The 26,472-nt window shown below is 45.8% G+C and overlaps 1 protein-coding gene across 1 annotated transcript in view; it reads right to left on the reverse strand.

Moving 5' to 3' along the window:
- Positions 1–12,427: 12,427 nt before the first annotated feature.
- Positions 12,428–26,472, reverse strand: part of RPN1 (ribophorin I) — a 39,876-nt gene continuing 25,831 nt past the window's right edge. Inside the window, exons 4-10 of the mRNA XM_003409728.4 lie at positions 25,010–25,219; positions 23,931–24,123; positions 20,495–20,594; positions 19,167–19,305; positions 18,773–18,892; positions 14,306–14,551; positions 12,428–13,026 (exon numbers count right to left, since the gene is read on the reverse strand). Of these exons, the coding sequence (XP_003409776.1) occupies positions 12,844–13,026; positions 14,306–14,551; positions 18,773–18,892; positions 19,167–19,305; positions 20,495–20,594; positions 23,931–24,123; positions 25,010–25,219 (1,191 nt within the window). The 3' untranslated portion in view covers positions 12,428–12,843. The remainder of the gene's footprint in view (positions 13,027–14,305; positions 14,552–18,772; positions 18,893–19,166; positions 19,306–20,494; positions 20,595–23,930; positions 24,124–25,009; positions 25,220–26,472) is intronic.

Consider the following 26,472-nt stretch of genomic DNA (forward strand, 5'->3'; position numbering starts at 1 on the left):
CCCGCATGTATGTTTATTTTGATACGTGGTTTATTGGGTTTCAATTTTTGAATCCGTAAATCCATTCTTTTCCATTGTACCTCCAGTTCCACTTTGGGAGCTCTGGGAACTCTGGGCCCATGTTCCTTCATGGCTGCGTTCACCTGGGCTGAGCAGCGCTGTCCCCTTAGAAATGTCCAGGCCCCCCTCCCTCCCACCAGTGAAGCTTCCCTGGTCTGTGTTATTCCAAACAGGGACACTCAGCCCAAGCCCACACTCCCCTCTGTGTGCTCTGGGCTCCTGGGCAGTGAGCGCACACTGAGGGCCTGTCAAGTGCCACTGGCCATGCAAGGCAGGGCGGCGATAGTATGGCTTGGGATTTCTCCCTGATTACACCCACAGAAGACTGGAGGCCCTGAGTGTAGCAGCCCGTGAGGTCCTGAATGGCGTAGCCCAGGGGCAGAGAGTGGTGCCATGGGAGAGAGTGGACCTGGACCCTCAATCCTGGGGACCCTGGGGGCTCTAACAGGGACTCACGTGCAACTCTGAGCATGTTCCGATCCTCTCTGGGCCTTAGGTGATTCCTTCTTAGTGATTCCCCTGCCTCTGCTCTGCCTCTGGCACTTGGCTGCTGTAACTGTTTGTCATTGATTATTTCATGCAGTGTGTCTTTTTCTTTAGGGTGCCAACTCCAGGGGTCACAGGCCCAGGGGTCCACAGGGGCCAAGCAGCAGTGTACATGAGTGAGGCAGCCAGGAGTGGGGGTGTACGCACATGAGTAGGGGGCAAACCAGGGCCAGACCACCTGATGTTTTTCAAGAGAAGTTGAAAATCAGAACTTTTACGTAACATCTCCTGATTTTTAAGTATAGAACACAAATTCGAATTTTAAATATAAATAATTTTAAAAATAACAATAACACTCTACAGAGAAAATAAAACGCATCTGCTAGTAAGCAGGGGCAACCTTCAGTCAGGAGCAAGCAGATTCAGCAATCCCTACCTAGATGTACCACGTAGAGTCGTGAGGAAACAAAGCCATCCCATACTACACCTTCTGGCTGTCCAGACCTCCCCCTAGGCCTCAGGGACCTAGGTGGGGAGGTGCATGAACAGATAATTAAAATGTGATAAAATAATATGTATTTCCGTATTATGATAAGAACTCTATGAAGAATTTCCAGAGGAATTACAAGAAATCACTAATGAAGTTTTTCTCTAGGGAAGGAGACTGGGGACCAGGGGCTGGTAAAAAGGCAGGGGCTTCTACAGTTCTCTTTACACACTTCTGATATACTTCAGTATTCTACCACGAACACAGAGTACTTTTACTATTTCAAAAGCACAGGATGGATTTGTGTGTGTGTGTGTGTGTGCTTTAGGTGAAAGTTTACAGCTTAAGTTAATTTCTCATACAAAAACTTATACACATATTGTTTTGTAACATTAGTTGCAGCCCCCACAATGTGACAGCATACTCCCTCTTTCCATCTTGGGGTTCTCTGCGTCCATTCAACCAGTTCCTGTCCCTTCCTGCCTTCTCATCCTGCCTCCGGACAGGAGCCACCCATACAGGATGGATTTTTTAATGAATCTATGTGCAAACCAATGCAGTGAAGCTGGTAAACTGTGGTAACCCAAAAGTACAGAGAGCCCATCAAAGCAGTGATTGTCTCCATGTGGGGCAGAGAGGCGACACTTAAGCCTTTCCAGAGGTAATGCTGCGGGTGGGTTTTAGAGGATGAATAGGAGTTTTTCCAGGCAGATAAAAAGGGGGGTTTCCTTTCAAACCAAGGAAACCAGTGTCAGTGGCTGTCAGGATCACAGAGGACGGATTCAGAGTTCATAAAGGGGTGCTCCAGCCGGACCCTGAAGGAAGGATAGCGTTTGGATGAACGAGGGTGTCAGGGTGGTGCATGGCGCAGGCAAAGATATGAAAGAAAAATGGTCCTTCTGGGGATTGAGGAGTCCGGCTGGGCTTCAGGAAGTCCACCTCATGCATGACTTATTCCATTACTGAGCTGTAGTCACCAACCATAATCTTCCAGTGGCAGGTGGGGAGGGTGCCTGGGTTCGAGTCCTGGTGTGTAGCCTTGAACTAGACCTCTCTACATCTGTGTCCCTTTCCTCAGTAGGGATTGTCAAACTTGCCTCATGCTGTGAACTGTATGAGAAGCACCTGGTGAATCCCCCACTCCTCGCTGCCCAGGCAGGGGCTCAGAGTGGCCAGGAGGGGGCGCTCTCACCACAGCCGCCAGCGAGCTTGGGGAAAGCTTTGACTGTGGATAGGCATCCATCCTCCCCAGCCTATGGCAAGGCTCGCGCAGGGCTGAGCCCAAATAGCCACAAGTGGTGTATTGCCTGATCCCTGCCTCCTCTCATGCTGCGTCGGAGCCGCCTTGAGATGGCTCTGGTCCCACCCAGCAGGGGACCTGGCTCAAGTCCGGACGCCCCGGCCATCGCCGAGAAATAAGCTGCCACCCCAAGCACTCTGCCCGCGGCGGGTCCGCAAGTTCTCGGGGACAGCCTGGGGCCCACGGCCTCGGTAGTTGCAAAGGGCCGAGAAATGGAGCAGAACGGGCACCTGCCTTGGAGCCGAGTCACACGGTTGGAATCCTGGCTGGGCTACTTCCCGGGGACCGGCCTTTGGCGGCCCTTCCCTAAGCCCCAGTTTCCTTCATGGCCGCTAGGCATCCCAGCCCGCGGGGTACTTGTAAGCAACCAATGGTATAGGTTGTCAAAGGCCTATCACATGACCTGGCCTGGAATAACAACTGACCACTTACGATGTACACTGTTCTAAGTGCTCTGTCGCCATCAACTTGCGCCCTAGGGGGTAGTTTCAGTGATAGCCTGTGTTACAGATGAGGAAACTGAGGCACGCAAGGCCCACAGCCAGCGAGTGGTGGAGCCGGGACCTGAGGGCTCGCTACCGGTTCCAGCATCCTCGAGGCAGGCGCCTGCTTCTTCCCCTTCCCAGGTAGAGCTCCAGCCACCCTCGAGAGGGTCCCGCGGGCCAGGGCGCCGCCCTCCGACGGCAAGGCCACCCCCAGCCAGCTCGGAAGCCCCGGCCTGCCGTGAACGCCGCGCGTCCTGACGTCCGGCCGCCTTCTGAGGGCCGAGGCCTGGATTCCCTGGGCTGGCGCGCCCCCTGGCGGCACGGGCTCGCGCTCCGGGACGGAGGTTCCACCCACCAGCAGGATTCCGCTCCCCACTCTGCAAAGGGAAAACCGAGGCTCTGAGCGTGAACACTGACTTTGATCCGGGCCACCGACCCAGTCAGACAACCGGGAAGAACCGGGCCTGCTGCCGAGCAACTGGCGTGTAGGGGTGCGGTGGCACAGCAGCACCTATTGAGTCCCTGCTGTGTGCTCTACCCGAATTACACCCCCGCTCCGGTGGCATCACAGCAATCCCAGGATTATCCCACTTCATCCGTCAGGCTTCAAAGTCACCTCTCAGAGACCCACCACCCAGAGAGGCACCCTGAACAGCCCTTGTGTTCCATTTGAGTTGGGGGGAGTGCAACATAAGCAAGAGTAACTCAGTTTCCCCTTTAAAATGAAAGCTGGGTTAGATCAGCGTTTTCCATTCAAGTTCCACCTCCACACGCTCATCTCACCCAATCTTCATATTTACATAATAGCAGCAGACTTGTACCGTAGTATCAGAAATGCTGATAGAGTAGTGGTTAAGTGCTACGGCAGTTCAAATCCACCAGGCACTCCTTGGAAACTCTATGGGGCAGTTCTACTCTGTCCTATAGGGTCACTAGGAGTCAGATTTAACCTGACGGCAACTGGTTTGGTTTTGTACTGTACTGCTCACTGTGGGTCAAACGCCTGAACCTCACACCAAAATGGACTCCCTGTGCTAGCTACTAATGTTATGCCCATTTTATGGGTGGGGAAATTGAGCCAAAGAGCAAATGAGTACCTTGCTATGGTCACACAAGCAGGGACATGCAAAGCCAGGCAGCCAAGCCAGGCAGTCGTCCTAGTCTGAGGCTGAGTTCCTAGCTATCCCACCTCCTTCAAGACTCAGATCCTTCTTTGAATTTGCTTTTTTTTATATATTTTATTGTGTTTTTGGTGAAAGTTTACACAGCAAATTAGGTTCCCATTAGACAGTTCCTAAACAAATGGTTCAGTGATGTTTAGTTACGGTTTTCAGTGTCAACCTTCTCTTTAATTGCATTCTGGTTGTTCCATTTCCAGTACTCTAGTTTCCCTGTTCCCTTATCTTCTTATCTTTGCTTTAGAGTAATTGTTCGTCTTTTGGTCTAATATAGATGATTTTTTTTAATAATTTTTATTGTGCTTTAAGTGAAAGTTTACAAATCAAGTCAGTCTCTCACACAAAAACCGATATACACCTTGCTACACACTCCCAAATACTCTCCCCCTAATGAGACAGCCTGCTCTCTCCCTCCACTCTCTCTTTTCGTGTCCTTTTCACCAGCTTGTAACCCCCTCCACCTTCTCATCTCCCCTCCAGAAAGGAGATGCCAACATAGTCTCAAGTGCCCACCTAATCCAAGAAGCTCACTCCTCACCAGCATCCCTCTCCAACAAATTGTCCAGTCCAATCCACGTCTGAAGAGTTGGCTTCAGGAATGGTTCCTGTCCTGGGCCAACAGAAGGTCTGGGGGCCATGACCACCGGGGTCCTTCCAGTCTCAGTCAGACCATTAAGTCTGGTCTTATGAGAATTTGGGGTCTGCATCCCACTGCTCTCCTGTTCCCTCAGGGGTTCTCTGTTGTGTTCCCTGTCAGGGCAGTCATCAGTCGTAGCCGGGCACCATCTAGTTCTGGTCTCAGGATGATGTAGTCGCTGGTCAATGTGGCCCTTTCTGTAATATAGATGATTTTTTAATGGAGCACCATACATACAGATAATATCCTTTATTTTGTGTGCCAATCTATTATTCTGCTAAAAGGTTACATCAGGCGATAGTTTCTGTTCAAGGTGTAAAGACTGTCTTAGGGCAATAGTCTCAGGGGGTTCTCTAGTCTCAACTGATCCAAGTAAGCCTGGAGTTTCTAAGAAGTTGAGTTCTTTTCCGTGTTTTCTCCCATTCTATCAGGGAGTTTAATTTATTTGTAAATGAAAGTTTGAATTTCTACCACAAATGGAAAACCAGTTTCACTTGCCTAAATAAAAAGTAGCCCTGGTGTCAAAGTGGTTAAGAGCTCAGGCTGTTAACCAAAAGGTCGGCAGTTCGAATTCACCAGCTGCTCCTCGGAAACCCTATGGGGCAGTTTTACTCTGTCCTGTAGACTCACTATGAGCTGGAATCAACTCGACAGCACACAACAACGAATAAAAGGTAGCTGTAAGAAGTGAATACAGTGGAAATCAAACATAGTGATTTCATCTGGCTAGACAGCATGGTAAGCAGAAAGCCAGCAATTCTGAAGCCGCTCTGCCTTGTTAAAGAGACGTGTGTGCTTTAGTGGGGTAGATACCACAACTGCACCACTGACACCTTCTCCTGAAATCTGCTGGGCAGAGTCAGTGCTGTTCGAACCACACCTGGGTACCTCCCTCCACACACACATGCACCCAGTCTCGCCATTCCAGCAGTGGGCTTGGCTGCTCTCTGCGGACACTGGGCCAGGGTACAGCCAAGTCTCTTCCAGCTCTGATACTTCAGAGCAAGCCCAGGGCCTCTGGAGCAGCTGGGACTGAACTGGGCTGACCCCAAGAACAGTGGGGGCTGTATAATGTAGCAGATGTGCTGCAAGTCCCCGCCCTGAGTGCTGGCCCAGGCCTGCCCAAAGGGCCATGTGGCTTGGACAAGTCACTGCTCCTCTCTGGCTCCCATGTCTGTAAAATGGAAATCAGTTATGCCTTCTTCCCAGGTTTGCTATAGGGACTAAGGAGATGATGTGGGCACAGTGCCCAGTGCAGGGTGGGTCCTGCTAGAGGAAGTGTGGACCAGGTGGCCACGTTCTCTCTCTTCCAGAGAGTTCCACCAAGAGATGTTCACAAGTTCCTCGCTCCATCCTCCTTTGGATAGTGGAAAAAGGGAGGCAGTGTGGGCACCCATTCTGAGGATATGGACGCGGTGTCAGGAGGGTCAGCCCCGATGAACACACAGCATCACAGATGGACCCTAAAAATGTACAGCTGAGTGAGACCAGCAAGAAACAGAAGGAGCCATTCATGTAGGTGAAAAATGGACATACACACATCAAACCCCACTACACACTTTGCCAGATGCTTCCCTATGAGAACACGCACTCAACACAGGAGGGGCCCTCAGTGGGCTGAGGGGAGGGAAGTGGGGCTCGGGGTTGAAGGAAGATACAGTGGGCTGCACACTGAAGAAAAAGATTAAAAAATAATAATAATAATGAAATGACCAGCACAGAGCCTGACTTATGTCAAGAGGAGCTTAAGAAGCCCTGTTCTCCCACACCACCTGTGAACCCTGGGTATACCCCGCCCCTATGGCCCCTGTGCCATCTGTACCTTTGTCTGCACCTCCTATCAGACCCGGCACCCTTGCAGACAGGGCCCTGTGTCACCTGTCTATGCCTGAATGCATGAGGCACCAACACAACACGGCAGATGCAGATGATATAAACAGACAGGCAGGGTGCAGTGGAATCTATCTGTGCTGGAGTGGGCCTTCCAGAACAGCTCTGCAGAGCATTCCACAAGCCTAAAAGGATGCTAAAGCCTCCCCCCACCTCCCTTCCACACACACACAAATGATAACTGCCGTGTATGAAGCACTTTTTTTACACAAATTATTCTTCATCCTCACAGCACAGGTATTATTTGGCCCATTTCCTGAATGGAGAAACTGAGGCTCAGAGAAATAAGTGACTTGCCCCAAAGTCGCCTAGCTAGTAGAACCAAGATTCAAATCAAGGCAGGTCTGAGTCCATACTCTTCCAAGTGCCCCAGGCTGCCTTACTCACACACAAACACACTCACACACACATTCACACACACTCACAGACATTCACACACACTGTGCTCACAGCCTGACATAACACCTTCCTGGCATTGTTTCTCTCTCTCCTGTGCCCCGGGTGTGCACAGATAACCCATCTTGAGCCTTACCCCCCAAATCACACCTATCTAGCCAGGTCAAGTTCAAAGACAGCTCATCCTCAGGGCTCTCAGGTCTCAGCCTCCATCTTGACAAATCTCCACCCTCCCCTGCTATGGAATTCCCTAGCCTGAGTCCAGCACCACATGGCCCATCTGGTCCTCCTGCCCTGCTCCTTCCTGGCTCCCAGCATCCCACCCCAGTGATCTGGCCTCAGAACACACGTCTCAGTTGGCTGAGAAGGAAGCCTGGGCTCTCTGGAAGAACTCCGAGTAACAGTGAGTCAGAGGCTGTGTCTTCATGGAGTCTGCAACACCCACTCACAGCGGGAACAGACATCAAGACATTCTCTGCACCAGGCCTCGTGCTGGTGCCAGGGACACACAGGGAGGCCCCAGATCCAGGATGTATCCTCCCACGGCTCCCAGCTTTGTGGAGGGAAGTGATCAGTAGACCAGTAGACACCCTAAAGCACCCAGGCACTTGTCAGGTCCGTATCAAGCCCAAAGTTACTCCCCAGAGAAGAAGCCAGCATAGTGGGGAGAGAGCAGGTAGAATCAAGGCCATGCAGAATCTGTGTGAACCGCAGTGTGTGTGAAAGCACAGTGTGGAGGGTCTGGGCATGCCAAGAAGAGTTTCTACATGAGGGTGCCCCCTGAAGCAACCTGTGTGCAGTGGTGTAGCTCTGGAAGCCCACGCGTGTATGCATGAAAGAGAAAAGGTTATGGGAGAGGAAACAGTACAGGCAGTAAGAGCCAGGCTCTGGGACCAGAACAGCAGGCTTACTCGCTGGTATTGAGCAAGTCACTTAACCTCTCAGACTTCAGTTCTCTCAGCCCCAAAATGGGAATGGTAATAGTTCCTCCTGATAGAGTCGCTGGGAAGGTTCTAAGAGTTGAGATCCGTAAAGCAAGGAGAGCAGCGCCTGACTCACAGCAGTTGCTGTGGGCGTTGGCTAGCCTTGTGACTTAGCGTGTAATCTCCCTGGGCTTTGAAAGTCCTGTGGTGAGGGGGGAGAGATTTTGCCCATCTCCACTATATGGCCCCAAGGCCAAGAACTTTTTTAGGAAAAGTGCCAGTATTTGTTACTTTTGTAGGAATGTGTCATAAGGACCAACTTTGATTTTGTATGTGGGACTGTAAAGTGAAATAATGTGGTTTATAGTTCTTCCCTCTTTCTTCTCCAGCATGAATTTCCAGATACACAGTACCAGAGGGCTGACTGAAAGCTTCCACATCATTGTTTTGTTTTGTTTTTACTGTTTTGCTTTTTGTTTGTTTTACTTAAAGCAAGAAAAATTTATTGTCTTACATTTCTAGAAGCTAGAAGTCTGAATTTGGGATATCCACAAGGCCATGCTGTCTCCAAAGGCTCTAAGGGAAGAAACTTTCTTGTCTTTCCCAGCTTCTGGTAGGCCCAGGCGTTCCTTAGCTTCTGGGTGCATCATCACTCCAGTCTCTGTCTCCATCTTCACACAGTCATCTTCCCTGTGTCTTATAAGGACACCAGTTGCATGGAAAAAATCAAAACCCCACTTCTCACAGCAAGATCACAGTTTTATTATAGCAAAAAGAATATAAATGAAGAGACGCACAGGGCAAGCCTGACCAAGCCTTTGCCGGTTTCCTTCTTGACACAGCCAATCTCTCCTCCAGAACCCTGGATCCCACCCAATCCTGCTCTTCCAGGACTCCCTCTATTGATTGGCCCCTTTGCTCCAAATCTTCAACCTTTCCCTCCTCATTAAACAGGCTCATCTGCATTTAAATAGGCTCCTCTCTTTCCCATCTTGAAGTCAATCTTTCTGTATTCCATCTCATGAATGGAAATCAAAACAGGAGGCTAGAGTTTGGGCTCCTCCCTCCCGGTCACATCCCACATGCAAATCTTTCAGAGCCTGCAATTTCTCCTCTTAAATATCCCTCCTTGTGTCCACTTTCCTCAACACCAAATACTACTACCATTCTGTTTACCTCTGTGTTTCCTGCATTTAGTTCTGGGCCTGTCACAGTAGATATTTACTGGACCAGCGACCTGACAAAAGCTGAGAATTTAAAGAGCTGGGTTGGAGGCACCAAGAGGATTTGGTCATGGTAGAGGTTGGATTCAGCTCTGGTTCAGGTTTAGTCCACTCCAGAGGTTCTGTTTTCTCTCCCTGTTATCTCCCAAGCCTGTCCAGGCAGATACCAAATCAGGTCCCAGGTCCCAGACTACCAGCCCCAGGATCAGGCCAGAGTCCCAGACTCAGGTCCAGCTTCAAAATGGCGCCAGGCCTGGTCCAAGGCAGCAGGCCTGTGCAGAGGCCATGGCCCCTGGGGTACGCCTGGGGGCGTTTCCTGTCTAGGCCTGTGGCCCTCAACCGCTGCCAGCGCGGGTTTCCGGCGGGGCTGCGGCCGGGGCCTGCACTATCAGCTCGGCACCAGACGCCTGGTCAGGATACTTGTGGTGAAACTGTGAGGGTGCACTCAGTCCTTTGGGGTTTTCTCCCATGTCAGCCTCCAAGACAAATGGAGGAGGGAAAGTGACACCTAGCATTTCTTCAGCCCTGTTTTCCCCACTCTGTGCCAGGTGCTGGGCTATAGCCATCTGCCCATGGCTGGGGGACCTGCCTCATCGGCTGTCTGGGGTGGGGGTGGGGGCTTAAAGCTGCAGCCTGAAGGAGGCTGGACCAGGCCACTGAAGTCAGGCCTCTCAGCCAGGGTGCGCCTGACTTGCTGGCCTTAACAGGGAGGGGGTTAGCACCTGGAAGGGGGTGGGCGCTGCTCCTCCTCATCCAACTCGAGGACCACAGAGAGAATGTGGACCGGGTTCGATAACAAGTGAGAGAGGTCGGATGTCTGTGACACCTCATCCTGCTCCAGGGAGTACCAGGCCTGGGCCAAGGCTTCACATCTAGGGTCCCCCTTCACCTCCTCTCTGCAATTTACAAAGGGGAAACTGAGGCCATATTTTACTACTATGGAAACTGGACCAGGGAAGTGATGAGCAATTCATAAATCAAGACCCTGCGCTACAGGGAGCTACGGACGTGAGGAGGCTTGGGTGGGGGGGCGGGGGCGCGCACGACGCCTCACCTGTGGTGCCCAACCCAGGCTGCTAGTAAGCCAGGGCTTTGGTGGACCCAGTCGGCCTGGCGACCCGCACACTGCATGTGCGAGCCCAAGTCTCCATCGACCCTTTGCAGCCCGGACCTGGCTCCCGCACCGGACCCCAGCCCCAGTTCCAACCCAAGCTGGGACGGCGGTTCCCCCGGCCCCCCACCGCTAGGTGGCGCCGCAGCCGGAGCCTTGACTTCGAGGATCTGACGGCCCCTAAGGGAAAGGCAGCTCGTCACGCATGCGCAGTTTTTCCAGCCCAGCCTCACTCTGTGCCTGCGTACTCAGCCTTACTTCCTGAAGCATCACGAGGCGCCCCCAAGTGACGTCAGACGGGTTCCAAAGAGGCACTAAGGCGCAGGCGCAGGAGCAAGAGCAGGCGCAGCTCTTTCCCCAGGCCTCCACGCCGGGCCGAGTCGAGCTGTCAGGAGCCGGCTCCCTGGGCCAGAAGGGGGCGCCCGTCCACCGGCATGCGGGCCGGGCTGAGTTCTCTGACACTAGTAAACCCTTGGTTTCTGCCAAGTTTTACTTTTCCTGTCCAAAAACCAAGAAAAAGTTTAACAAGAGCGTAAAAGGGTGGAGAGGGCTGATGAAGACAGCGGTAAACCATGAACACGCAGCTTCCTCTGGAACTTCTTCAGAGCAGCAGTGGCTGTCCTGGGATGACAGGGAGAGGGGATGGCTTGCCTGGGAGCCTTCACTTGAACCAAACTAATTCTGCTATGCGACCTGCCGGTGAGTAATCAGGCCATTCTAGGGGAAGCTGGGGGAAGCCCCGCTCAGTCCCACCTAGGGGTTCAAGAGACCAGTTCCTGTAAGAACACCAATTACATGCAGCCTCCAGTTTCCAGCTCTTGAGGACAAGACACCCAACTCAAGCCAAAAGAACTATGATTGGAGGAAAGGAAACAATTGCTAATGAGTAACAAGCAGTTACCATATGCAACTTTACATTTCATGCAATGCTCACAACCATCACAGGAGCAGGTAGCAGTACTGCTCCATTTTATGTCACCACCCTGGCCCAAGCCATCATCATCTTTTGCCTGGATTACTGCAGTAGGCTCAGTTTGTCTCCTGCATCCTCTTTTGGCCCTTCAGCTCCTTCTCATCCAAAATACAAATCTAAGTGTGTCCCTCACACACTGGCCAGTCTTCCCTTTATTTTAGGATAAATTCAAGTCTTGACATGACCTGCAAAGACCTATCTTGTTCCAGGCTCTTCCCACCTCTGCAGCCTTTGCTGTGTACCCTCCAACCTTATTCTCAGGATTTCCTTCAGGTCCTCAAACAGGCCATGCCCTGGCCCGTCCCCAGGCCTTAGCACACGCTGGAATGGATTGGACTGTGTCCCCCAAAAAACGCGTTGTAAATCCTAACCCCTATTAAAAAAAAAAAAAAAACCCTATACCTGTGGTTATTTACAATCCCATTTGGGAATGAGTTTTGTTATAATTAGTATTAGTATAGAGTGTGTCTTGAGTCAGTCCCTTTTGAGATATAAAAGGAAAAGATTAAGGAAACAAATCTAAGGGAAGATAGATGCCATACCACATAAAGATCACCAATGAACCAGGACATTCCCCCAGAGCCCACAAAGAGAGAAAGCCTTCCCCTAATGCTGGTGCCCTGAATTCGGACTTCTAGCCTCCTAACTGTGAGAAGATTAATTTGTTCTAACCTCCCACTTGTGGTATTTCCATTATAGCAGCATTAGATAACTAAGACACATTATTCAGTGCACTCTGCCTGGAATACTCTCTACCCCACCACTCGCTGACACCTACGTAAACTCCTACAGAACTCAGCTCAAAGGTCACTTCCTTGGGGAGACCATCCCTAACTCCCCACACTCACCCAGATCAAATTCAGTACTTACCAGTATATACTATCAGAAGTCTCTGCTCTTTCCTCAAGGGTTTTGTCACAATTTGTGATTACAAGTTTGTGTTTGGTCATCTGACTGCCTGTCTTCCATCCAGCCCTCTACTCATCACTGTCTCCTTAGTGCCCAGCAGAGTATGCAACTCAGAACAGGTATTCAAAAAATACTGGCTGAGTTACTGTAAGAATAGAGTCCTCACTCTACCACTGCTCTGTGACCTTAATTAAGCTGCTTTACCTCTCTGGCCTCAGTTTTCTCACATATAAAATGAAAATACTTGCCTTGCAAACCTGCTGTAAGGAGCAAATCCATTATTTAATGGATAAAAAGCACATGATGAAAGTACTATCCCCAAAGTCAATCAAGTCATGAGAGATTTTCAACAGAACAAAAACATTCAAGAAATGTTCACAGTTCCTATTTTATTCTCATTTGGTCACACACACTTTTTTAAAAAACCCACACACAACTCACAAAATACTCAAACATCAGGAATTAGAAGGGTATAAAACAAAGAGCTTAAGAGGCTGAAAGAATATCCTAGGCTTCAGAACAAAACGATACCAATCAACTATTGAAAACTCCTTTGTTCAAAACGCAGAAGTGTTTTATTTTTAATGGGATTTGTTTTTTAAGTGTAAAAAATAAATGGAAAAGAATGATTTAGGGACAAGAACTAAGCTTCTTGTGCTGCCTGAGGCAGGGCTAGGTTTCTCCTCCTGGAAGGCCTTTGGAAAATGCAGAGGCCAACACTCTCACCCCGCCCGCCACCTGAAAGTACAGGCGCCCCAACCCACCCTGAGCATGATGGGCACAGGCTACAGAGCATCCAGGATGTGGTCAATCTTGGTGACCAGCTCCTGCCGTTTTCCTGAGATGAGCTTCTCATTCTCGATGTATGTATCTTTCTTGAGCTTGCCTGCCACCAGCCGCTCAGCTTCCACCGCCGACTTCAGCACCAGCTCCTTGACCTGGGCATCCAGCTTCTGCATTTCACTCACCTGGCCGAGGCAAGAGCAAAGCAGGACTTCAGAGTGGTTCTCCCACCTCTACTCAGCAGGGCCTGCCACCTCCCCTGCTTACAGACCTGGGAGCTGCCAGGGACCAGCCAGAAATGCATGGTGCCCTAGGGCGGAAATGCAGTGGGTACAATGGAGGGGCCAGCTGTGGAGGACAGCCTGGCTTCAAATGTCTACCTCACTACTTATCAACTCTGTCCCGTCAAACTCTGACCCTTACACACCAAGTCCCTTCTACCACCTCTGGGCTCATCTGTAGCAAGATTGTGAGGATTAAGTGTGAAAATATGTGAAACCACTTGGTATGGTGCCCTGGCACACAGTAGATATTTGAAAAAATGTTCCTTCTCTTCCCTTCAGCTTGCCGAATTAGGTACAGGAATTCAGTTAGGCAAAATTCCAAATTGGGGCGGGGGTGGGGAGGCTGAGAACTTTCTTATATAGTCACATTTTCTCAATGTTCGACAGGTATTTAGTGAGCCACACTACTCATGTTGGGCACTATTTTAGGCTCCAGAAACATCAGTGAAGACAGATAAAGTACCTTGCCCTCGTGAAGCTGACATTCTAGTTAAGAGGACAAATAAAAAACACATAAGCAAATGAATCAACAGTTTCCGACAATGGTGGGTGCTAGAATAAGGTGAGGGAATGCTGGAGAGTGGTGTAGTGGATAGGATGGTCAGGGACTCTGAGGGGCCCCTCTGACGGAGTTTATCACCCTTACTTACAAATAACAATAACTCACATAGCATGTACCCAGCAGGGTTCTAAGCACTTTACATGCACTAATTCATTTCCAACTCACAACCACTGCTGTACAAATAACAGCATCCTCATTTTACAGATGAGGAAACTGAGGCATGGTTAGGTAACTTGCCCAAGTTGATTAAGTCTGAATCAGAGCCTGGACTCAAACCCACAATTCTAGGTTCTTACCACACCGTAAGCAGCCTGAAGCCTTGTCCAGCCTGGCCTCCAAGAGAGGAAGCAATTGCTCTGAATACCAGCCATGTGGCAAACAGTGCTGTAAAGGCTGGCAGAGCCTTCTCCGACCCTCTTGTTCCACCACAAGGGTAGGCACCACACAAGGCTACAAATGGGTGGTACCTCACTTCACAAGCTAGCAAGTAAGCAAGCAGTTTGCCCAGTGTCTGACCCAGACAGAGCAGTGGTGTGCCGCTCTGAACAATCGGGTACAATCCCCAAAAGTGAGGGATGGAGGACAGAGCTAAATGACACAGTGATGGCAGACACTTACTTTGTCACACAGGTCAGAGCCCTCTGTCTTCAGCCTGGACTGCAGCAGTGCAATTTCACTGGTCAAGGCCTTATGTTCAGTCTCCAGGCTCTTCTTGCCACTGTTGAGGGTGGAGACATCCCGGGATTGCTTGTACCTATTAACAGTCTCATCAAAGTGACGGTAGAGACCTATTCTCTTGTTGACCAGGGTCAGGACCTGCTCAGTGATGCAGGCCACCTTCATCCTGGCTTCAGCAGCGGGATCCTGCAGGAGGGAGAGAGATATCATGTGTGACAACATCCAGGCTTGAGCCCACTCCAGCCTTCACCTCCCAAATAGCACCCCCCACCATCAGCTCTCCAAACAAAATAAGCCATCTTCTTGCAAAGTCAGAGAATCAACCCTTGCTGACACTTAATCTGGACCAGGTCCAGCACTGGACAAGACTAGGGAAACAAAGATGAAGCAGACATTCAATGTATAATATATTCAATGTATAATGTGTTCAATGTATAGTCTACTATACATGTGAAAAATGATAATAAGGTAAGGTAAGAAAAGGTAAGAGAAATTTCAGCTCAGGTCAGAGAAGGCTTCAAGGAGGTTTTTAGTATGTCTCTCCTTCATAAAACTTTCAAGGGTTTCCCAGGGCCTAAGGAATAAAGCCCAAACTCCTCATCCTACCACTCACAGCTCTTGGGATGAGGTCTTACTTATGTTGCAGAATCATCTTTCACCACTGGTCTACTTCAGAAGTCCTAACTTTGCAGCTCAAAGGCTAAAAGAGGCCTCAATATTTTCTCCCTCAATACATTGCCAAAGCTCTAAAAGGAGATTTATTGATAGGAAATTGGTTGAATAAACAATGGTACACCCATACAACAGAGCACTCTGCAGCTATAAAATATCATGAGGAAAATCTCTATGAACTGATACGGGTGATTTCCAGGATATATTTTTTAAGTGAAAAAGGCAAAGTACAAAATAATATGTACAGCTGCTACCTTGGTCTAAAAAAGAAAAGGAATTAAGAATTGTAAGTACCTGCTTATTTTTGCAAAAAAAAGAAAAACAAAACAGTAAGGATATCCAGGGACTGATGAAACTGGTTACCTACAGAGTGGGGATGGAAAAGGGTAGAGGAAGTGGCACCATTTTAGAATTCTGAATTAAGATCTTGTTAGTGTTTTACGTATTTACTACCAAAATAAGATATTAACAATGATGGAGGAAGTAACTAGAATAAAATTCAAACTGAAATAAATGAACCTGTCTATCTTTCAAATGAATAACACAGGAAAAAAAAAAAAGTAAGAACACAGTACTTTGACAACACATTCTGTATCTAAAGACAGAAAAAACTGCAAACAAATCTTGGGACTCTGCTGGTTAGGTTTGCTGTTTATAGCGGTGACTGTAGAAGTTCTGAAACTACTTTGGTTTTAACTGGGAGAAGGAAAAAATATGGCTTGAGAGAACACAAGGAAGAACCTTACAGACTAGAATTAAAGGCATCAGTATTAACTCATATTTTAAATATCATATACATTTATTTCCAGGCTCTGTCTGCTCGGGTCTAGAAGCAAAGGCACTCCAAAAGCAATGACGACATCTATGTCACCTATCCTGGTCTCCAAGTACCATTCCCCACTGAAAGGAAACAGGGGTCCTGAGAGAAAGTACAAGACATACCTGAAACATGTGTCAGGAAGTAAGACAGTACTCAAAATAATGACGGAGCTGTGAAAAAGACAATTAGAGCTCAAAATAAATAGTACCAATGGACAATAACCCAGTGAATAAGAACTAATGTATCCAAACAATCAACCAATAAGAAAAGTTTGCCCTTATAACTAATAAATGTAAAAACTATCAGTTTTGCAACCATCAAACTAGATAACTCATTCAGGCAAGAATCAATAATAAATGCTAAAACTAGCAAGATATTTACATGGCCTCAAACAGATTACTTATTAATTGGAAAGAGAAAAACACTAACTTTACAGTGAAAAAACAGACAAGACACCACATCACCACACCAGGACCAAGTGACATCAGGTTCCTCCCGAAGTGACGCACTGAAGATACATCCCTTTGTAGTATCATTGCCGGAAATACCTAACCTGAATTTAATCAGGAAGAAACATAGAATAAGCCTAAATTAAGGGACAATCTACAAAACTGGGTTCTACACTTCAAACAGGTAAAGGTTATTAAAGACAAAGGCTGAAGAACTGTCCCCGATGGAAGGAGACTAAAGAGACACGAACACTAAATGCAGTACATGATCCTCAACTGGATTCTGGAGTATGAAGATGACCGCTGTAAGTTATTGCTGGGAAGGAGCCCTGGTGGCAGAGCAGTTAAGCACTTGGCTGCTAACCAAAAGGTCACTCCTTGGAAACCCTGTACGAGAAGTTCTACTCTGTCCAATAGGGTCGCTATTAGTCAGAATCGACTCAACACCAAAGGTTTGTTTCGCTTGTATTAATGGGAAAACCGGCAAAATTTGAATACGGACTGCATGTTGGTTAACAGTATTATAGCAACATACATGCTTAAATACTGCAGGGGAAAGGGCATGATGTGTCCAACTTACTTTCAAACAGTTCAGCAAAAATAACATATATGTAGAAAAATAAAACAAACGAGGCCGAATGTTAACAACTGGTAAATCTATGTGAAGAGTTTTTACTATTCTTGCAAATTTTCTGTAAATGGCAAAGACAAAGAGTTTAGCAGCCCCACTTGTTTACAGCATGGTCCTGATCAACACCTTTGCTCACATGTACCCTGCCGCTTATGGAGTCCTGGTGGCACAGTGGTTAAGCACTTGGCAGTTAACCAAAAGGTTGGCGGTTTGAACCTGCCAGCTGCTTCTCGGGATGAAAGACCTGGTGATCTGGTCCCAAAAAGATGCAGCCTAGGAAACCCTATGGGGCAGTTCTACTCTGTCATTATAGGGTCATTATGAGTCGGAATCGACACACAACAACCCTGTTGCTTAGCCACACAAACTACCCACAGGTCCTGCTGACACCTCTCCCTGCTTCCCCGGCAACAGCTCTCTCTGGCTGAATGTCCTTCCCAACGTTTTCGCCTGTCACCTCCTCAGAGTAGCCTTTTTGGTACCATACCCACTGCCAAAAGCACACACTGTGCCCCACTGTGGAAAACAGTTTGGTGATTCCTCAAAAAGTCAAACACAAAACTACCGCATGACCCAGAAATTCCACTCCGTCATATATACCCAAAAGATCTGAAAGCAGCATGTGAACAGACACATGTACACCAATGTTCACTGCAGCACTATTCCCAATAGCCAAAAGGTGGAAACAACCAAAATGTCCATCAACAGATGAATGGATAAACGAAATGTGCTACCGACATACAAAGGAATACTACTCAGCCATAAAGAGGAATGCAGTCCTGATGCATGCCACAATATGGATGAACCTTGATGACATTATACTCATTATGTGAAATAAGTCAGACGCAAAAGGACAAATACTGTATGATATCACTTATATTAAATAAGCAAATATATAGAAACCAAAAGTAATTAGTGGTTACCAGGGCAGGAAAAAGGGAGTTTTTGATTGGAGTGCATTATAGGTATGTAGAAGGTGATAGGACAGTTTGCAAAAAAAGCAAAAATGAGTGCATAACTTCAAGAATGTAATCAGTGTTACTGAAGTGTACATGTAGAAAATGATGAAATGCTGTACGTGTGTGTGTTAAAATAAGTAAACAGATAAAGAAAAATTTAAAAAAGCACACACTGTGCCTGTTGTCTGATGTTCCCCCAGTACTTGATGACCAGAAGCAACTTGACAGACTCTATTATTGTGACCTATCTCCTCCTGTCTCACTCACCAGACTATAAATGCCTGGTATTAGTACCTAGCATGGGGTGTAGTGCAGTAAGTCCTCATAAAACAGTAAAAGGAGACAGAATGGCCTAAAGATACCCGAGGAAAACAAGGAGCCATGGAGTCTGCAAGTCAGAGAGGAGAGCTGGGAGGAGGGAAAAATGCTGCTGACGGGGCCAAATCCACAGTTCCTGCTCCACTCTCAAGTAGTCTCCTCTACAGGAGTTACCACAGGGATAAGAGAGAGGGGCTGCCTGGTGAAAGGACTATAGGGAGCTTTTTACCTCCAAGTTCAGCTGAATTATAAGGACCATAAGTCCACCAATTTTTTTATGTTTTTCTTATCTCAACTAGGGATCCAAGTGTGCCTTCGAAGGCCAAACACGACAAAGGTTTAATATTACATGCTCCCTGATCCCAGCAATGAAACCATGGCATCTTTACAGCAAGGATTAGCAAAGGCTACAGGCAAGGAGTTTTCTGGGTGATAGAGTTCTGCCTTGGGCTTGTCACGAGGATCAGTGGTTCTCCGTAAAGCTGGTGAAACCCATTACCAAGGGGTACAAAATGCCTAGCTGATTAAGCACAAGAAGAAAACCAAAAGGTACAGTACCTTTGTGATGGAAAAGTCCAGCCTGACGTAGATGATGACAGTGAAGAACAAGATGTAGAAAGCAGCCACCACCAACAGGGGCTCTTGGAGCATGAGGACCTTGTTGAATGTGTAGTGGACCTGGGAGGGGAACCAGGGAAGAGAGGATTTTACAGACCTGCGTGGGCACAGAAACCTGGGGGCAAAAGCTGCCTTACCAGGCCTAGAATCATCCAGGTTAGCCCATCCATAAGAAATCCTTTTTCTAGTACCTGCTGCCCCACCCCTGCTCCCAGAAGTCATTGTGGGCTCATACCACTCCCACTCCAAGGAGGAAAGGTTAGTCACCTCTTGGTTCCCAGCACCCATTCTCTGGGGAGGGAGTCACAGAAGGCAGAACAGTGGAACCCCTTACCACAATGTCCTGAATTTGCTGTTCTACCAAATTTTTCTTGTACGCAACAATCACGGGGCGGCCAAATGTGTCCAGGTAGGTGTAGTGCAGCTCATCTGGGGCACGGCTGATTTCATAGGGACTATCAACCTGGATGTTCCTAGGGGTAGACGGGAACCAAACATGGCCTCAGATAAACCACACTGGCAGACCAGGTGCAGGGCTGGAGAATTCCAAGGTTAAAGGAGCCTTTCTAGGTCACTAAATTCACACTCCTCCACTCTGGCCCCCGTCTCGCAACAGGGAACACCCTGCCTCCTGAGACAAATGACTCACTGCCACAAGCCTTGAGTACTAGAGCATTCTTCTGCTGAGGCCGCAACTGCTTCTCTGCATCCTCCACTCACAAGTGCTCAAAAGGTCTGGTCCTATGCCTTGGGATCACACAGCTATCATGTGCATCAAAGGATAGCCACTCGAGGACTTGAAGAGGTCCCTCATGAGTTATTCCAAATGTTCTTCCTCATCACGTGACTAAAAACTTCTTATAGGGTGTAATGGACATGTACGGTTTTTGTCTGCCCAGACCCATTCTCCCTTCTAGTAAAGAGCACACCCTAGTTTTGCCTCAAGAACTACCCTTACCACATGAACACCCTCCAAAGGAAGAACCATCAAGGTGCCTCTCCTTCAGGTGATCAGAGTGAACATGTGACCCAAGAGAGGCTAAGGAGATGCTCCCTTTAAAATGAATCTAGAGTAAAGTGACAAAAAGACTGAAAACAGGTATTGTTCATTCAACCCAGGGGCAGGTACCCCATGAGTGTCCATCAGTTTCTGCCACTTAGACTCCTGGACATGCTCTGGTTCTGGTCTCACTCTTCAACTTAGGCTGTGATTTTATGAGATACCTCTTATCCTTCCAATATACTCCTTTTTGCTTAAATTAGCCAAAGACAGTCCTACTGTTTATAACCATGAAACCCTGACATACCATCCTTTTGAGAACTTGGTTAGCATTCTTCTTAAGCACTGCAATCAAGAATAATGTCTGAAAAGAATAATGTCTTTCTAAATTTTGCATTCTGTCTTATTACATCACATTCCAGCAGATTCAAGCCACCATTCCACCTACTAAGATGACTTTGGATACTGCCCCAGTCATGCAACAACACTGTGTTTTCAGGTTTCATAAATAAATGTGGTACTCTCACTTGAATCTGACTTTTTTGTGATGTCCCACAGGCTCCCGAGTCAAAACTGTGTCTTGAGCACCTACTCTGTGCCCCCAGAGCAGCCTCCCCTTGATGTGGGAAAACGGGTTGCAGAGGAAAGGCAGTCATACTCACTTGGCCCCTTCAGGCAAAATGATCTTCACAGTTAGAGAATCTATCACTTGCTCATCAAACACGTGGTCCACAAACCTCATCTTCAGTGCATACTGGTCACCTGAAGGATCAAGCAATCAGATATAGTAACGTGGAAAAACAGAGAAAACGGGACAGGAGGCAGAGAGAAGCACAGGCTATTGGTGTTCTCATCTTACACAGAGGGGAGTAAAGCCCATGGACAAGGAGACCCTGGGGAGAAAGAGGGGTAAGGGCAGCATGAATCTTAAATCTTCCCTAATTCCCACATAAAAAGGCAGAGCAACTAGTGAGCAAAACCAAAAACCCAGGGGCCACATTTACAACAAAACTAGGTAACAAGGTTATCTCTATGAGGGGAGAAAGGGAGAGATAAGACACCAATAGCTACAAGGCCTGCACATTATCAGTGTCTACAAGGAGAAAGCAGAAGTAATGGGGTGACAGCTGGACCAGAGAGCAGGAGAGCCCCAAAACAGACAACAGGGATTCACTAGAAAGCATGGCAGGCCAGTGTGAGAAGAACAGCTGAAACTCAGAGGAGTTTCCTCCCCTCCCATAGCAAGGGAGTAAAATGGACCCACAGAAGGTCTGTGAGTCTAGAGTAGTCTAGTCCCTAAAAACTTTGAAAAGCCCTCGTAGGACAGTACCTTCCACAGAGAGGAAACTGCTGGAGCAGAATCAAAATTGAACACACAAGGGACAGAGCTACAGGAAAGTGGGGAAGAGAGCCAAGGAAAGCTCAGAGAGGAAGCCACCACATTTTTGAATACTACACTGAAACAACAAAGCCTCTGGGAAGTGACAAAGGCTATCCTAAACCACACGTTCTTCTAAAAGTTCACAGTAAAAATGAGCAACAGAAAAGTACAAAGGTGTACTTCCCTCTTCCAGTAAGTTATATAAGAAAAACTATTAAAAAAAAAAAGAGAACATCCCTAGAGAAAATGACAGTATGCCAGAAAAATATACCCACTAAACCAATCAGAATGGTTACCCACTACTTCAAAACAAGCTAAAATGTACTAAGAAAATGACACAAGTCACGAAAGAATAATATAAACCAGAATTAGTTTATATAACCAAAATTAATTAGAAATAAAAGAGAAAATTATTTTAGAAATGAAAGCTAAAGAAGATAGAATAAACACAACAGATAAAAAGATGGTGAAAAGAAGAAAAGTACCAAATATTGAAGACAGGCAAAGACCCAAGAAAGGAAAAACAGATGTTCCCAAGGGAGAAAATTTTCCAAAAGATTTGAAACTACAAGTTGAAAGAGCATATTACACACCCAAGAATAAAACTCAGAACAACTATTGCCAAAGCATATTTTAGTAAAAATATTTGACTTTAAGAAAAAATCCCTTTCAGCATCTAGATAAAAAGAACAAGTCACTTACAAAGGGGGAAAAAAGATTATCATCAGGCTTCAACAGGAACACTCTATGCCAAAAGAAAATTAAGTACTCAAGGTAAGCCAAGGATTTTATATTCAGCCAAAGTGGTGTTCAAGCACAAAAAGCACATCTGTTATCAACACACAAGAAGTTAAACAAAACTCCTATAGGTCATACTATTAGATAACAGTATGAATTCATTAACATTTATATATTAAAAAAAAAAACACCACTGCTGCCAAGTCGATTCTGACTCATAGCAGCCCTAGAGGACAGAGTAGAATTGCCCCATAGGGTTCTGAGGAGCACCTGGTGGATTCAAGCCACTGACCTTTTGGTTACCAGCCAAGCACTTAACCGCTGCGCCACCAGGGCTCCTATTTGATATATAATATATAGATATAATACAGACATAGCTCTGTCTACTGAAGAGGCTTAGAAACTGACCAACCCAAGAGCACTGAACATCCCTAGTTCTTAGATTGTGGATTTAAAACACAATTTCCTGCTAAAAGAAACTAGGACTTCTTGGACAAACGGCTGATTCCAGGTCTGGGGCAGAAAATACACAAGTTGAACCAAGAATGTCCTTTCATAAAATAGCAAGAAAGCTAACAGAGACTACTAGGGCCATGTCAAAAAGATTCAGGAACTTATTTGACTAAAGTTTGGAAAATATGAGCATCAATTATGGTAATAAACGCAAAGGAATGAAATCCACAAAAATACTCAAATCCATAAGTATATTATGATTTAAAAAACAACTAATACATAAAAGGGAAAGAATTAAGCATTTAACTTGCCTTTCCTACATGAACTATACAACACTAGGAAACCAAACAGCAGATGAGGTGAAGTGTCTCCTTATAAATCTACTTAATAAATGAAATGAAAAAGAAATGCTAGAAGACCAGCATTTGCAATCGCCAGTAAAGTACTCAGCCTAGGCACTGCACATCAACTGGTGCTCACATCACAGGAGAGAAAACCAGAAACCGCGTGCCTTCTAATGAAACAACACATCGCCATCTCGAGCCTTGCCAAGGGATCAAACCTGTGTCTGACCAGGTCTCCACAGACAACTTCCAATTTGCAAGAAATACAGAGGACAGAGGAACATGCTGAACTGCACCTCAGGAAGCAATCAGCAAAATCCAGACTGCAGGTTACTGTACAACTGGCTCAAGTTCTTGAACAGATCAACTGTAAGGCAAACAGACAGAGGAGGAATCTAGAGATTAATAAAGACTGAAAAGACAAATAAAAATGTTTGAAAAGGACAAAATATGATATCTAGAGATGTATATTTGGGTGATAAAACTATGAAGAAATTCAAAGACGCAACCACTAAAAGTCAGGGTGGTGATTATTTTTGAAGGGAAGAAGAGGCATGTGAAGGGCTTTTTAAGTGGCTGGCAAATTTCTATTTCTTGACCTAGGTAATGGTTACAAGGTGCTTCTCTTTTAATAATTCACTAAGCTATAAGTCTGTTTTGTGTGGTTTTCTGTATTTTATTTTGCAATATTGTAATTTTACAATAAAAAAGAAAGACTTAAAAATATTAGTTCTGGGTGTTTGTGTAAAGTGTTTCTCTGAAATTTTATTTTTTAAATATCTCAATTAAAAGCCATTTTAAAAAGTTTAAGCAGTTCCAACTGATGACAGACATGGGAATAAGAAGATTTTTACTGTATTGCTTGAATTTATTACCATATCTATGTTCCGGTTTTCCAATAATGATTTGCACCCACTCATGAGAAGTTGTTCCTGATAACCCAGCCTTCCCGAGAATGACAAGAAAATACTCTTTCCCCACCTAAACCCCTTAAACCCAAACCCATTGTCATCGAGTTGATTCCAACTCCTAGCAGTCCTACAGGACAGAGTAGAACCGCCCCAGTGTTTCCAAGGAGCAACTGGTGGATTCGAACCGCCGACCTTTAGGTCGGCAGCCGTAGCACTTAACTACTATGCCGCCAGGGTTTCCCCATCTAGAAGGACTTTACTGAAGACTGACCCAAATTATAGAGGTACTCATAGCTTGGAAGGTTGTAGCCAACGATGTAATGGGTCTTCCATCCACCAAAGAGAGGGAAGCGAGGCCGGATTTCCATCTCCACAGAGTCATCCAAAATAAGGAGGTGGCTGGTGGAAACATTGCCAATCTCATCCCGGTAATAAACATCCTGGGCAGCGGCAGGGAGGATGGTCTGCAAAAGGGTGCACATACCTATCTGAAGACTCCAGGAATCTAGCCAAAGAAATGATCCCAAACACAGAAAAGGCCTTCTGCACCAGCACCTTCATCACAGCATTACTGAACTAAAATAGTACTCAAACTATAAACCATGTAAAAGAGGCTAACTTTCTCCTCGTTAAGGTTTCAAAATTTCTAGAAATCACATCTACTTCTCAATCAAGGTTGTTAAGTAGCCAAATTCTTCTATACAGTAAATAATCTCAGTTAAGAATCTCAAATACCTTTGTGAGTGATGAAGACTTAAGAAGGAAAAAAAATAATCTGCAAGTTATTTTGCAGAAAGAGAAACTAAAGATGGACAAATTAACACCAATTACTTAGTGGTAAGGTTATGGAAAGCATTTCTATACTAATATTCTTTACTGTATCTTCCAAATCTGTAAGTGTATTCTGATAATTGGAGGGAGGGGGAATGTAACACCTTTGTTCACATAGTGAGCCCCTCTGTAAGTACATGGAAAATGTTTGTAAGATCCCATTTATAAGACAAAAAGATACAAAACTATATATATAATTCAGTATTTTTTAAAGACAAACATTATAAAAGATAAAGAAATATATTAAAATGTCAGTAATACCAGTGTTTGGGTGGTGGTACCATGGGTACGTTTTTTTCTTTTCCTATTATTCAAAATATCTTTAAAAACATGGCCCACATATTTAAATGGGGGAATTTTTTCTTTTAAAGATTCTTTCTTTTGGTTTCTAACACTCAACTAGTTGAGTATTAGTCAATCCCAAACAACTGCTTATATTTAGCCAGTTTCAAAAAGCAAGAGAAAAGGCAAGTATGATAAAGTAGTAGTTTCTCACAATGTCCAAGCTGAAGACTATACCTTAAAAGAGCGGATGGAAGATATTCCACTATCCGGCTGTCTCTGGTAATCGTAGCGTGAAAAAGGCCCCTTAAGCACAGCACCTGTGTGCTTCAAGTCCACGTTCTCTTCCACTGCAATATTACCCCAATGGGAAACCTCGATGACACGTGTCATGCTGGTGATGGTCAGGAAAGGGCTGTTGTTCTCATAGTGCACTTTAAAAGTATCCTGGACAGGAAGGAAACAAGTAGTTCAAAGTTGTGGCAACAGGTGAATCAACACTAATTAGCTTAAATCAAACTGAGTAGAGACAACCTATGTATCAGCAACAGGAGAACGGCTAACACCAGACGTATCTAATGTACACGACATCTAAAAATGACCTTTAATGATATATACAGATGTTCAAGATACATTATTAGTTAGAAAAAAAGGATACATAAAATTGTTTTAGGTTCGTGTCCGGCCACAACTGATGACTGCCCTGACAGGGAGCACAACACAGAACCCCTGAGGGAGCAGGAGATCAGTGGGATGCAGACCCCAAATTCTCATAAAAAGACCAGACTTAATGGTCTGACTGAGACTAGAGGAATCCCGGCGGTCATGGTCCCCAAACCTTCTGTTGGTCCAGGACAGGAACCATTCCCGAAGACAACTCATCAGACATGGAAGGGACTGGACAATGGGTTGGAGAGAGATGTTGATGAAGAGTGAGCTACTTGTATCAGGTGGATACTTGAGACTGTGTTGGCATCTCCTGTCTGGAGGGGATATGGGAGGGTAGAGAGGGTTAGAAACTGGCCAAATTGTTACGAAAAGAGAGACTGGAAGGGCTGACTCATTAGGGGGAGAGTAAGTGGGAGTATGGAGTAAGGTGTATATAAGCTTATACGTGACAGACTGACTTGATTTGTAAAGGTTCACTTAAAGCTCAATAGAAATTATTAAAAAAAAAAAATTGTTTTAGGTTCCAACATAAATATTTCTTTTATATTAAAAAAAATTATTTTTTAAACCTTTACACTCTACTTACTATCTTTAGAAAAAAAAATCTGAAATGAAATACACAAGCATATCAACACAGAAAAGAAGCAGAATTATAGGTTATTTCTAATTTTGCTTACTATTTTTACTTTCCAAATTTCTACAACAAACCATCACTGCCTTTTAAATAATTTTTGTTTTAAAATAAAATAAAATCTTAAATTGAAAAAAAAAAAAAAAAAAAAAAACCCTGACTAAGAAATATATAAAATCTAATGAAGACATAATCTCTACTTAATGAACCAGAAAACAAACTCGAAACTGAGGATGATATATAGCATTACCAGGTTTTTCTACCCTGGAAAAGATTTATCTGGAAAAGCTTCGGAGAAGAGACTTTTTAAGCTAATATACTTTGAGCTAATGTGTGTAACTTTTATGAATTCTAAATAAATGCATCATCTCATTTAATCCTCAAAACACCATGTCATGGA

Source organism: Loxodonta africana, chromosome 22 (genome assembly GCF_030014295.1).
Source record: "Loxodonta africana isolate mLoxAfr1 chromosome 22, mLoxAfr1.hap2, whole genome shotgun sequence".
NCBI lineage: Eukaryota > Metazoa > Chordata > Mammalia > Proboscidea > Elephantidae > Loxodonta > Loxodonta africana.